The sequence below is a fragment of the Orcinus orca genome, chromosome 7 (genome assembly GCF_937001465.1).
Source record: "Orcinus orca chromosome 7, mOrcOrc1.1, whole genome shotgun sequence".
NCBI classification, from domain to species: Eukaryota; Metazoa; Chordata; class Mammalia; order Artiodactyla; family Delphinidae; genus Orcinus; species Orcinus orca.
This window is the reverse complement of record NC_064565.1, coordinates 70,455,143-70,468,575: the sequence shown is the minus strand read 5'-3', so window position 1 is coordinate 70,468,575 and position 13,433 is coordinate 70,455,143. Positions and strand designations below refer to the sequence as shown.

General features: G+C 36.7%; 1 protein-coding gene across 5 annotated transcripts in view; it reads right to left on the bottom strand.

Annotated features, from left to right (window-relative positions):
- The window catches only part of NUP35 (nucleoporin 35), a 36,483-nt gene extending 27,436 nt beyond the window's left edge, over positions 1-9,047 (bottom strand). The window contains exons 1-5 of one of the 5 annotated variants that reach the window (XM_033423698.2): positions 8,911-8,991; positions 6,953-7,058; positions 5,553-5,723; positions 3,379-3,506; positions 525-585 (exon numbers count right to left, since the gene is read on the bottom strand). In XM_033423698.2, coding sequence (XP_033279589.1) covers positions 525-585; positions 3,379-3,506; positions 5,553-5,712 — 349 coding nt within the window. In that variant the 5' untranslated portion in view covers positions 5,713-5,723; positions 6,953-7,058; positions 8,911-8,991. Of the gene's footprint in view, positions 1-524; positions 586-3,378; positions 3,507-4,622; positions 4,712-5,552; positions 5,724-6,952; positions 7,059-8,378; positions 8,402-8,910 lie in introns of those variants that run through there. The other 4 variants (XM_004267406.4, XM_049712590.1, XM_033423699.2 and 1 more) reach the window with 4 other exon arrangements.
- Between the last annotated feature and the right edge of the window lie 4,386 nt (positions 9,048-13,433).

Genomic DNA, 13,433 nt, shown 5'->3' with positions numbered 1-13,433 from the left:
TATGTGCTCAAATATTTACTGAACGAACATTTGATAGATTATAAATATATAAATATGTTAGAAGAGCTGTGCTTATGATGATGCTAACCGTGATTAAAAAAACCATTAATCTTAAAGAAAAATGAGATATAATCAGTGGTTGTTTGTAGTCAATGACATTTAGATTTATAGCTATGCACTAACATCTCTCAAAACATCTTTATTATTCAGTCTCTGTATTCTTCTTCTTCTCAATTGCAACTACTTTTTTTAAAATTAGTTTTTAACAATTCAGGAGACACTATTAAATACATATCTTTAAATTTTTTAATATTTTTCAGTAAAATATCTCATCTTATCTATAAGTTCAGAAAATAATAATATACAAATAAATATTTCCTTGCTGAAGGAAGTTATTGACATTTGAGAAAGTCTCCAAGTTTGAAATATAAAAGACAAAATTTTGGCAATGACCAACAAAGGTCTTATATTATCTTCACTCAAAGAGTAAAGAATAGTCATTGGTGTTAAGAGGCATTGCTTACCTGTTCCAGGAGTAGTTGTCATAACTCCGACAAGAGGACTCTGCATTACTGAAATGTTTGCCTATGTGAAAACAGAAGTGTTAAAGTAAAAATGCAAAGTTCTAACCATAACACAAACACAATAAGTGTTGAAAAACTACATTCAACAGACAACTGAATGTCTACCAGGTATTGGAAATGCCTATTAGCTCACAATTGAAGAGTACTCTCTAAGTTTTTTTATTTTTTTTAAGCTGAACAGTATTAATCTAAAATGCCAGACTTGTTAGCATATTATATGTTTAATATAAGAAAAGTTGCATTAGATAAAAAGACATTATTTTTAGTAGACAGTAACACTGCTATTTGTTTTTAGTTCCTAAGATACAATATTTGAAATAACAGAGATAATGGTGATTCCTCAAATCATCAAGTTCACATCGAAAAATAGAAAGATGGCAAAACTATATTTCTAAATTGACATTTACAAACCATGAAATACTATAGATTCAAATCAGTCTATACAGTAAAAGACAGCATATCTCTGCCTTTACTAGTAGAAAGTAACAAAGACTAACTCCTTTAAATGTGAGAAAATTAGAGATTAAAGTAGTTAAAAGTCCTTCTATAAACAAAAACAGAAATATCTAATTCAGAATTAGAAACAGACTCTTTCTCTAGAAGTAAACATATAGAGAGAAAATTTTTTAACAGATTCTGACTAAACTAAGAAAATCTAAAATCTGGCTATTATCCAGCAACCAGACCAAATGCTGAGAGATTGTTAGGAGGGATACAAAATGCATTGTTCAATTCTTAATGATAACTTCTTTCCTGATTAGAGAGAGGTTGACCAAAGTGTCAGGTGGCAAAACTAATTTGGACTTTAATAATATTCTTACCAACTTTCAAATCAAAAACTTTCTCTACAAATTATGATCCACAAGATTTTTAAACATTTTGAACATAGCAATAACTATAAACTACCTTTCTTTTCATGTATTATGAGAGAAGTAATAAAAACTGGCATAAACTTATAAGCCAGAGATCCTCATATCAAACTAAACATCAGATTTATCTATCAACCTTTAGAAAAATACTCCAGACCAGAATATTCTGGACATAGTTAAGTTTTGTTGTTTTTTTTTTTTGGCAGTACGCGGGCCTCTCACTGCTGTGGCCTCTCCCGTTGCGGGGCACAGGCTCCGGACGCACAGGTCCAGCGGCCATGGCTCACGGGCCCAGCTGCTCCGCGGCACGTGGGATCCTCCCGGACTGGGGCACGAACCCGCGTCCCCCGCATTAGCAGGCAGACTCCCAACCACTGCGCCACCAGGGAAGCCCCATGGACATAGTTAAGTTTATAACACCACTGTCCACATATAACACAAGCCACACAAGCAGTTGTTAATTTTATAGTATGCATGTATACCTCAATTCAGTATAGGACTAGCCACATTTCAAGCGTCAACAGCCACACTTGGTGGCTAGTAGCTACTACACTCGACAGGAGGGCACGTGTAGAAGTGATGGAAAAAGAAAGTAATCTGTTTAACTCAATGAATTAATTTTGCCTTGCTTGACAAACAGGCCTAGTATGCCATGCATATCAAGCCTATAATCAAAATTTACTGAAAGATTTTTCTACTTTTCTTAAACTTGCCAAAAAATATGCTATATTTGATTTAGGGAAAGGCCATAAAATATTTCTCCAAATCAAACAGCAGAAATGTCGTTATACAAAGAACTTACCAGTTTAGCTGATACACTTTGTTTACATATCCTTCTAGGCATAATAGTAATAGGAGAGAAAACTTTTGACTATAAAAGCTACTAAACTTCCTACTTAAAAGAAAAATCCACACTACCTTTCAACTGACAATCAAGAGAAATCACAGTAGTGTGTATTAGCAGAACATTGCTCTTGTAAACACTGGCTCTAGATTCAAGATTGCTAGGTTTAAAATCTGGCTCTGCTAGACTAGCTGCCTTACCCTTGACAAATTACTTAGGCTTTCCGTGTCCTAGTTTCCTCAATGATAAAATAAAGCTCGTAAGAGCTACCTCACAGATTCACTGTGAGGATTAAATGAGACAATACGTGAGAAGTTGTAAGATCAGGCCATGTGCACTGTAGGTACTTCATAAGTATTACATACTTTTTTGTGCTATCAGTACCATTAAAACAGAGAATCTCTACCTTGTATAATCTGACTGAAAATAACACCATCAGAACACATCTACACCAACCAAAACTTAACATGACCATCAGAACACCTACATCTACACCAACCAAAATTTAACATCACCATCAGAACACCAACACCAGGAACACACTAAACCATCAGCTCATAAACATGCAGAAGGAAGCATTTTCAGTAAAATAAGTAAACAGTGAACACAGCTCTAAAAGGATATTGGTCTTATATTAATAAAACCATCCCTAAAATAAAGACCTCAAATCATTACAAGGTGCCTTAGATCTGGATAAACCCTGAATCTTCACTTGTTCTTTCACAAAATTATGTATAAATATTGAACTTTTTAAACAATGAACAATTTAAATGATAATCATTTCTACACGTTTATTAAGGAGGTTGGGGGCATGGACAGGTGAATAGGCACACCTTTAAAAACCACAGAATTATCTATACGAGAAAATTATCTAAGTTCTATCACATTTTTAAGTACATTTCATGATAAACACAATTTAATTAGACTCTAGGATAACTATCCCTAATGCTTATTCTGTGCAATAGAATTACACTAAAACAGACCTCAGGCAAACACTTCAAATTACTGACCCTCCCTGTAAAACCACATAAAAACATGAAATAAGGACATGTATGGTCCTGAATGAGGATATGTGTGTCACCTGTCTTCTTGAAGTTAAAGGTGTTGATCCAAGTCCTGGGCTGGAAATGTCATCATATATACTTCTAACTGGTGGAGCTCCACTTTTATCTTTATGAGCTGGTACAACTGGCTGTGGTGGTGACCCACCTAACAATGCACAAAAAATATAGACATTGAGAAAATAAAGAAATCCTCCATCTTTCTGGTAAGATCTTTTAAATTAATATTTTTAAATTAATGACTTAAATTCCTCTCTCCCAGCAATTCTCAGATCTTAATACACAGAAGAATCACCTGGGCATCTTGTTAAAATTCAGGTTATGTCTCAGATCATGTGAGATGGAGCCTGAGACTATGAATTTCTAACAAGCTCCCAGTGATGCCAATGTTGGTGATCCATAGACTGCACTTTGAATAAAAGGTTCCAGAATAAGTACATAGAAATTTTAGTTTTTAGTAAACACATGCAACTTTTGTTTTCTCTAGATGCTTTTCTTTTGTTTTCTCTAGATGTTAAGATGCTTAACATTTCAATACAAAATTTGATCCTATTTCTCACTTGAAAGTAGGTATTAAACAGCTCCAGTTTGTATACACTTGAATATAATCTCATAATGTGGAATTTGACTGTCAAATTCCTATTCGTGTTTCTCACAGTAGAAATATATTTAAGTACATAATAAACATACAGGAAAAGGACCAACTTTGGGGGATACAAAGGGATCTTCGTTAAGTCAGAGAATCAACAATGCCAAGTAGCAAAGCAGTCCAGGCCCTCTGTAAGACTAATGTCTGAGCCTAGACAGTACGGCATAAGGTATTTAGATTAGAGCACAGGCTATAGAACAAGACTGACCTGGGCTTTAACCTCCTGCTGTCACTAACCAGTGAGCTTCAGCAAGTTCTATACTGCATTTAGCCTCAGCTTCCTCTTTTGGAGGATACTACTAACTACCCTTTAAGACTGATAAAAGAATGAAAATAACATATAAAATGCTTAGCATACTGCCTGGCTCATAAACACTCAATATATGGTAGCTACGGTAATAAAATAATACACTTGAAATATGTAAAAAACAAAAATCTGTCCAGAATAACGTTCTTAAGTGAATCACTTCAAATATAACTTATAATTCTCCCTGATCAATCCTAAAAAAAAAAAAAAAAATGATAATAAACCACTTTAACTGAAATAATACCTTAAGGACAATTAAAGTAAGAAGAATTTTCATTTAAACATCTATTAAAAGGATATTAGCTCACATTTGGAATTCAATCATTTTTGTAGCTCTCACTACTCACAGTCAAAACTTCCAAGTTATCTTTTCCAATATTTGTTTGCTAAAAGAGTCCTGTAAAAGATATGTTTCATTTACATAACATTTTGTGCTGGCAACTGCAAATCACAGTTTGTGGAGTAAGTCCTTTCACTAAACACACTGTAAGTGAGACTCTTAATTCACTATGACTAGAAGTAGAATTCATATTTACAGATTTTCAAATTACACTTCTTTTGACTATTTGCTATTATTACATTTAAGATGTATTATTTAAATTGAATTCAGCTGAAGTTAAACGACCATATTCCCCTCCCCCCACCCACACACACTAACATCTCCGAAACAGGGATAATTTACAAAAACTGGCAAATGTTGTTCTATCATATTTAGTGTTTTTCTTTCTTAGTGGTACTTAAAATAATGGTGAGTTTGGGTTTCCCTGGTGGCGCAGTGGTTGACAATCCGCCTGCCGATGCAGGGGACACGGGTTCGTGCCCCGGTCCGGGAAGATCCCACATGCCGCGGAGCGGCTGGGCCCATGAGCCATGGCCGTTGAGCCTGCGTGTCAGAGCCTGTGCTCCACAACGGGAGAGGCCGCAACAGTGAGAGGCCCACGTACAGCAAAAAAAAATAAAATTAAATAAAATTTTAAAAAAATGGTGAGTTTTACAATCAATGGCATCTTAGATTGAATAAAATGTAGTATGCATATTTTTAGTGAGTGGTTCTTGGAATTATAGTAACTTATATTGCTTACACCTCTATTACAATAATCTTAAAATAAAAAATAGAGACACTGCTTAATTTTTTTAAATAAATGTGGTTTGAGGGTGAACGCTGCATCACTACCCTTTTTAAAATTCTTGTACATGTATTGATAGTACTATAAAACTATTTTAAGCAATTCACCTACCTGCAAGTAAAGGTGATCTCATTTCCATTACTCCTACTGAAGGGCCACTAATTGATCGAGGTTGTGGAGTCACTGGAGCTGGCAAATCCCCCATTAAAAATCCAGGTAGGAACTGGGCATTAACCCCTGGCTTTGGAGACGTGGGTGAACCCAGCATCATTGGTTCAGATCCTAAATGAATCAGAAAATAAAATAACACAAAGAAAGGACTTTAATGTAACAATATCTAACAAAAAGATGCAAGAATCCAGCATAAACAATTTTTTTAACATCTTTATCGGGGTATAATTGCTTTACAATGGTGTGTTAGTTTCTGCTTTATAACAAAGTGAATCAGTTATACATATACATATGTTCAGCATAAACAATTTTGAGAATTTAATCAAAACTGTTAAGTATTGCAGAACCATAGTTCATTTTATTATTTTAAAAACCAATAAAAATTATTTCTAGAAAAATGTGAAACATTTTGTATTAACCAAATAATATTTGACAGCTGTTTTTGTTTACATTACTTCATAGATTTAAGAATCAACACTTACTTTTAAATTTTAAAATTTTAGCTTATTATCTAAAAAAAAATCCCTAATACATACAGAATAACTTCTTTCCATTTCTGGATCAGCTTCTACTATGTAACAACAGAAAACAAGAACAAGGTGCACTAGTTACACAAAGTCTAAGCAAATCAAACACAATAGGTTTAGCATGCTGTATGTCCCGTTTTTCTTTCCCCATATACAACTGTCAGTCATTTTTGTAATAAAAGTGTAATCATGCCCACATTAAAGCACATATGAAATAATGTGATGATAAGCACACCAATTAAGAATTATATTGAAAAGATTTGGAAAGGTTATGTTTTGGGTCATTTTTAAAACCATTCATTTTAAAGTTAAGAATAACCAATAAAAGTCTCCCCAACATAAAACCAACTTAAGAACTGATACTTCACAATCATCAATTCAAAATTATTTTTCACAATTTATAGGGTAGGTATTATTATTATTCCAACTATGAAAAAATAAGGAAGCTATAACTTCCTCTAATTTCAGAACAAAATAGCCCAGTAAGGAAAACATGGGCTCTGGAGTCAAGAGACCTCGGTTCCAGTCTCAGCAAAATGGACATAACTGTAGTACCCACCCACAGAGCTTTGATTAGACTTACAGCAAGTAAAGCACTTATCTCAAGTGCCTAACATACAGTAAGTATTCACCAAATATTAGTTATTATTATTCTAATAGTATCTTACAATAGCCAAAACTGAGGAACTGATGTGTATATGTAGAATTTGCAATTTCTGCTTATGAAAATTTAATTTTTCAACTATCTGACAAGCCTGAATGTGATTCATGGTACTCAGAAAGGTCAAACATTTGGTATGTTATTTATATTACCTTTATTAACTATTCCTTAACTTCTAAACAGCCTCAAAAATGTGTTTCTTGCTATCCAAATGCTGTCAATTATTTATTCTTCCTCTTATTTCTAATCATAGTAGACCTAGATATTAACAATGCAAACACATAAAAAAGGAAAAGGGAAAAGAAATTCAGGAAAAGAATAAAGCAAATACTGAAATAAGGTGTGAAGAGCTATACTACATTGTAATTACTTCAAAGTGCTAGTTACAATGTTACCACAGTACTATTACATATTTCCAAAGAACATACCACTAAAATCAAACCAAAAGACTAAACAAAAGCATATTATGAACATATATTTATAAACCCATAGTAATAAATGTATTACAAAGCTTTAGGTACCACCAACTACGTTCACTCTCCCAGCCCCAAAAGAAAAAAAATACATATATGTTAAGTATAGAAATAATGAAGTCAAGAAAATTTCTGACACATCCTAATGTATATTGTGATACAGTAGAAAGCAGCAGAGTCAGGAGGGCACAAAGGGCTCTTAACTGAACTGTCACTTACCACCCAACCCTTTCACTTAGAGAGCTATACAAATGGATCTGGAAAGTCTTAAATTCCATTTCAGTCTTGTACTCCTAACATGTTAAGTACAGTGTCTTAGCTAGCATTGTTTGTTGAAGTAACCATTAGTTTTACTGTACCATTAGGTGCTGGGAAAACGTTTATTCCTCGTCTGGAATATCTGCAATATGTGGACTTGAACAATTAATACAACTAATGTCAGATTTCTGACCAGAGGTTTATTCATATTTGTAACCCAAAAAAACATACACTCCAAAATGTTTTTGTTGAGTAGAAAACTTTGGAACTGGAAATGAAAAGCTTTTTGACCTCTAAAATAATACAAGACATAATACCTAGACCAACTTTAAATGTAGCTGAGTATCTCTGTTGATATTATGCATTTAGTTTTTTATAACTAATGCTAAAACACGTTACTCTATTCTCAAAAGAAACTTATTTTGCACAAAACACGGCAAGCATTATATATCCTTCAACTCTAATAAAACTCATTCTACAGATACATATCCTGCTTGCTTGCTCTCCTTTCAAACTCATAAAGTTGTAACCGAACTTTCAAATACATCTCTATGACAATAAACGATTTATTTTCTAAGATATTCAACGGTTCTCACAAAACTCAGCAGACACACACACACAAAATCGACATCCTGCTAACTTGGCAAGATTTTCTGAAGTCAACACATCTCAACAATTCCCGCCCCCATTAAATAATGGTAATGAATTTTTTTAAAAAAATCATGACGTAACCGATTAGAGGAAAAGACCACCTACAATACTTAGTCATTTTCCCAAGATAAAGCCGGGGGAAATCGAGCGAACTCCTGGCCTCCTATTAAGGCTAATATCTCAATGGCTGCATCACCTGGTTAATTAAATGTCGCACGATTCAAGCATCCATTAAAAACTGATTTCTTCTGCAAATCCCGGGAGAAGGAAGGAATCAAACTGGAACTAGAAGCCTAGGTGACCAAACAGCGGTGAAAGGTAACCACACTCCAGGGCACTGCCCACCCAGGTGTTCACAGGTGAGTTCCTTCCCACCAACTCTTCCCCGGATCCCGGAACCTAGCATCGCGTCTACGCGATGGCGGAGTCCCAGGTATGGATAGGTCTGGCTCCGGCGTAAGGGGGCACAAAACAGCTGAGTCACCACAAGACCGCCGTTTCTTCGCCCTCCTCGGGGCCCGCATTTTCCCGGAGCCGCTTTGGTAGCGGCTGGGTGTAGACTCCTCGAGTAGGGGGCGGACTAAGAAGTTGGGTGCGAGCCAGAGGCTGCCCCTCTGAGGCTGAAATTAGAGACGAGAGCCCTATGACTACTGCCTTTCAGGCTTGCCCGCTTCCAAGATTACGGTGTGCATCGCAATGCTACGGAGGAAAAGCAGTTTTTTACTCACCTAACGTGGGCACCTGGGGTTCCACAGCAAACGCTGCCATCGCAGCAGCGGCAACACTTGGCCCCGCACCTCCCCGATTTTCAAAAATGGCGGAAATTCTCCCCACGGATAGGGGCGCGCTGCCTTATGGGGTTGCGTAACTTCCGGACATGCGCTATACCTAAGTTGTGACGCCGGAGCCGTCATTTTGGAATGGGAAAACAGTTTTTTCGGAGATGCAACATCTACGAGAGGGTTTTTACTGGTAGGGTGATGAAACAGTGTGGAAACTGCGGTTCTGGGAATTCTTCTGCTCACCTTGTGAGCCTCCTGATTTTTTGGTGCTTGAGTTTTATAGAAGCACAAGTTATTTTACTCACGATTTCATAATTAGCGTGAGTTTACCCGGTGCTCTGTCATCCGTCAGCTTTTCCAAGTACCACCTGGAAAAGTTGGCCTGAAGAAACAGATTGTGCCGCTTTCCAATGTAGATTTCCGGCCTTAGTTGCATGAACCTCAATTCTCAAAACATATTTTCTACCATCTCTATGCCATTTTTAAAAATTTTGTGTTATATAGGCACAATTTTACATTAAAGCGTTAACTCATACTTGCTGTTTTATTATATATTAATACATGCAAAAGGTATTAAATAATGAAGGCTAATAATAAACACCCGTGAAGTCACCACACTGCAGAATCCTCTGTGTTCCTCCCTATGCCATCCCTGCTGTCCTCTTCCCCCTACTTTGCTGCTTTTCTTTAGAGCGTATTCAAATATCACACACATATTCTATATATGTGTGTGTGAAAATATGTTATTTCACTATTTGCAGCAACATGGAGGGACCTGAAGATTATCATACTAAGCGAAGTAAATCAGACAAAGACAAGTATCATACGATATCGCTTATATGCGGAATCAAAAAAATGATTAAAATGAACTTATTTAAAAGACAAACAGGCTTAGAGAACAAATTTATGGTAACCGGGGGGAAAGGGTGGTGGGGGGAGGGATAGACTGGGAATTTGGGATTGACATGTACACACTGCTATATTTAAAATAGGGAATTCCCGAGCGGTCCAGTGGTTAGGACTCTGTATTTTCACCACAGAGGGCACAGGTTCAATCCCTGGTCGGGCAATTAAGATCCCACACGCTGTGTGGGGCGGCCAAAAATAAAATAAAATAAAACAAAACAAAATAGATAACCAACAAGGACCTACTGTATAGCACAGGGAACTCTGCTCAGTACTCTGTAATAACCTAAATGGGAAAAGAATTTGAAAAAGAATTTATACATGTATATGTATAACTGAATCACTTTGCTGTACACCTGAAACTAACACAACATTGTTAATAAACTATACTCCAATATAGAATAAAAATTAAAAAACGAACAAGAATAAATGAAAGGAAAAAATATGTTGTTTTGTTTTGCTCACTAATTTTATAAAAGTGATGTGCTACATGTATATATTCTGAGACACTCTCTGATCCATACCAGACTCATTATCCTCAAAATACCCACCCATCCTCCCTATTCCCTCCGGGATTTCCTGAAATCCCAAATCCAGCCAAGAATTGTGTAATTTCTGTGAGGCAATAATAATTCCAGCATTAAATGACAAGTTCCCAGAAATCAAAATGTAAAACCACTTACAGATGAATTGACTTTTTTTTAACAGGTGTATGGGTTGAACTGTGTCCCCCCAAATATATGTTAAAGTCCTAACCTCCAATACATATGAATATGACCTTATTTGGAAATAGGGTCTTTGCAGATGTAATCAAGTTCAGATGAAGTCATACTGAATTACTACAAAATTGGTAGCTTAAACCAACACAAATTTATCTTTTATAGCTCTGGTGGCCAGAAACCTGAAATGAGTATTATAGGACTAAAATCAAGGTTTCAGCAAGGCTGGTTTCTTCGGGAGGCTCCGGGGAGAATCTGTTTCCTTGCCTTTTCTAACTTCCGAAGGCTAACTATATTACTTGGCTTTTGGCCCTTTCCTCCTGCTTCAAAGCCAGTGGCATAGTATCTTCTATCTCTCTGACACTGCTTCTCTCTGCTTCTGTCATTACATGGCCTTTTTCTTCTATAGTAAAATCTCCCTCTGCCTCCCTCTTATAAGGACATTTGTAATTACATTTAGGGCCTACACAAATAATCCAGGATAATCTCCCCATTGCAATATCCAGTTGCAGTGATTAAGTTAATAATCATATCTGCAAAGTAACATTCATAGATTCCTGGGATTAGAGTGTGGATATCTTTGGAGGCTCCATTCAGCCCACCACACCCAGCAACCCGCTTTCTAGAAATAATGTACCAAAAAATGTTCATCAATGAAGGGATTTTGATATAAATTATGGTCTGGCCAAACAAAAGAATATTATGCACCTGTTAAAAAGAATAAAATGGATTTGATATGTGACTGTGTGTATTGACCTAGAAAAATCTCCATGATTGATATGAAAGAAGCAATTTGAAAACATTATACAGCATCATTTTATTTTAATTTAACAAAAAGTGTGCTTTTGGGAACAGATGCAAAGAGAAAGGCAGATGCTTGTTTAAATAAAGGAAAAACCTAGAATATATTTCTGCCAAACCATTAACAGGGAAGGTAAAATGGGAGAGGGGTTTGTAAATTAGAGGACTTAAGAAGGGCCTTCAATTTACCTTATATAATTTTTAGTGGTTGATTATAGGCGTTACTTACTATTTTTAGTATTCTTCAAATTAAAACTTTTTTTTCCTTTAAGAAAGTCATTTTCCTTTCTTCACTTGCCTTTCAAACTTCTACTCTTTCAATTGTCTCTTTCTTTACCGAGTTATAAAGATGCCCAGTTTTCCCTATCAAAAAACCTTCCCTAGACACTGCTCTTTTTTCTAGTGACCATACACTAATTCCTCTCACATTTTCTCTTTTTCTCAGTATCTCAAAATAAGAGACTACAGACTTTAGTAGATGATCTATTTCCCTAACTTCACCATCTTATTGTTTAATTCATTACACACTGGCTCCTGTGTGAATCCTCTTCTGAAACTACTGACCCCAACTATTTTTGTCCTAATGGCTAGATTAAGCCTGTCTCCTTGACATCTGCAGTATTCAACAGCTTTGACAATCTTTTCCTCTATACAGTGTTATCCTTGTTTTTGGTGGTACTACACTTCCTGTTTCACCTCATAACTTTCTATTCTTTTTCTGGCTTTTCTATACCTGATCCTACTTCATTCTAACCTGGACACTTAATTATTAGTAGTCAAGCCTTTGTCCTCTCTCTCTTCTTCAATTCTTTATAGTCTCTCCTGGAGTCCTCATCAATTGTCACATCTATGAAAAAAGTCCCAAATATTATATGCCCCAGCTCTCTCTAAGCCAAATGATACTTTTCCAGATGCTTGATGAACAATCTACCAGCACATCAAACCTCAAAAACAAACTCATCTTATCCCTAAAATCATCCCCATTCCAGTTGTCCCTTTTTCTATTAGTCTCAGAAATCCAAAATTAAAAGCACAGTATGTTAGAGCAGAATCTAAAGTAAGACGGACCTGAATTCGAAGCCTAACTTTCCCACTTAAATCCTGTATTACTTCAATTTGTATTACATCTTTATAGATTTTATTTTGTGTAAAATAGAAACAATACCTACTTTGAAAGGTGGTTATGCTTAGTACAGTGCCTGGTCCACTTTGCTTTTCCTGGCTTCCACCTTCCCTTCCATCAAACATTCAAATACCAAATCCTATTCTTTCTCTCTCCTCAATGCCTAGACAATTGCAGTCAACTCTTAACATCTCCCTGCCTTCAGTCTCTCCCACCAAATCTAACACACCACTAGCCAACGCTCCCCTCCTTGTACACGTTAGTCACCTGTCCAAAACCCTCACTGACTTCCTCTTCCCTACAGCAGCCCAACGCCACAAACTTCACGTGTGCAGCACATGCCAACCAATAGTGTCCTCCATTACACCATATACATTCTCACCCAGGCAGCAATGGAAGAGGAAAATCAGAATCTCTTGGGGGTGGGGATGGGATGACTTCCCCAGTGGTCCAGTGATAAAGAATCCGCCTTCCAACGCAGGGGATGCAGGTTCGATCCCTGGTCGGGGAACTAAGATCCCACATGCCGCGCATGGGGCAACTGAGCTGGCGCCACAACTACTGAGCTCGTGTGCCTCAACGAGAGAGCCTGAGTGCCACAAACTACAGAGCCCAGGCGCCCTGGAGCCCGCGCGCCACAAATAGAGAAAGAAAAACTCACACACCACAACCCATTAGAAGCCCGGGCGGTGCAACCAAGAGCCCACGTGCTGCAATGAAAGATCCTCCATGCCTCAATGAAGATCCCACGTGCCACAACTGAGACCGGCTGCAGCCCCAAAATTTTTTTTAAAAAAATAAAGAATCTCTTGGGGTGGAAAGTGCTATAGACTGAATATTTGTGTCCCCCAAAGTTCATAGGTTGGAAATCCTAACCCCCAGTATGATGTTATTTGGGGGTGGGGACCTTTGGGAAGTGG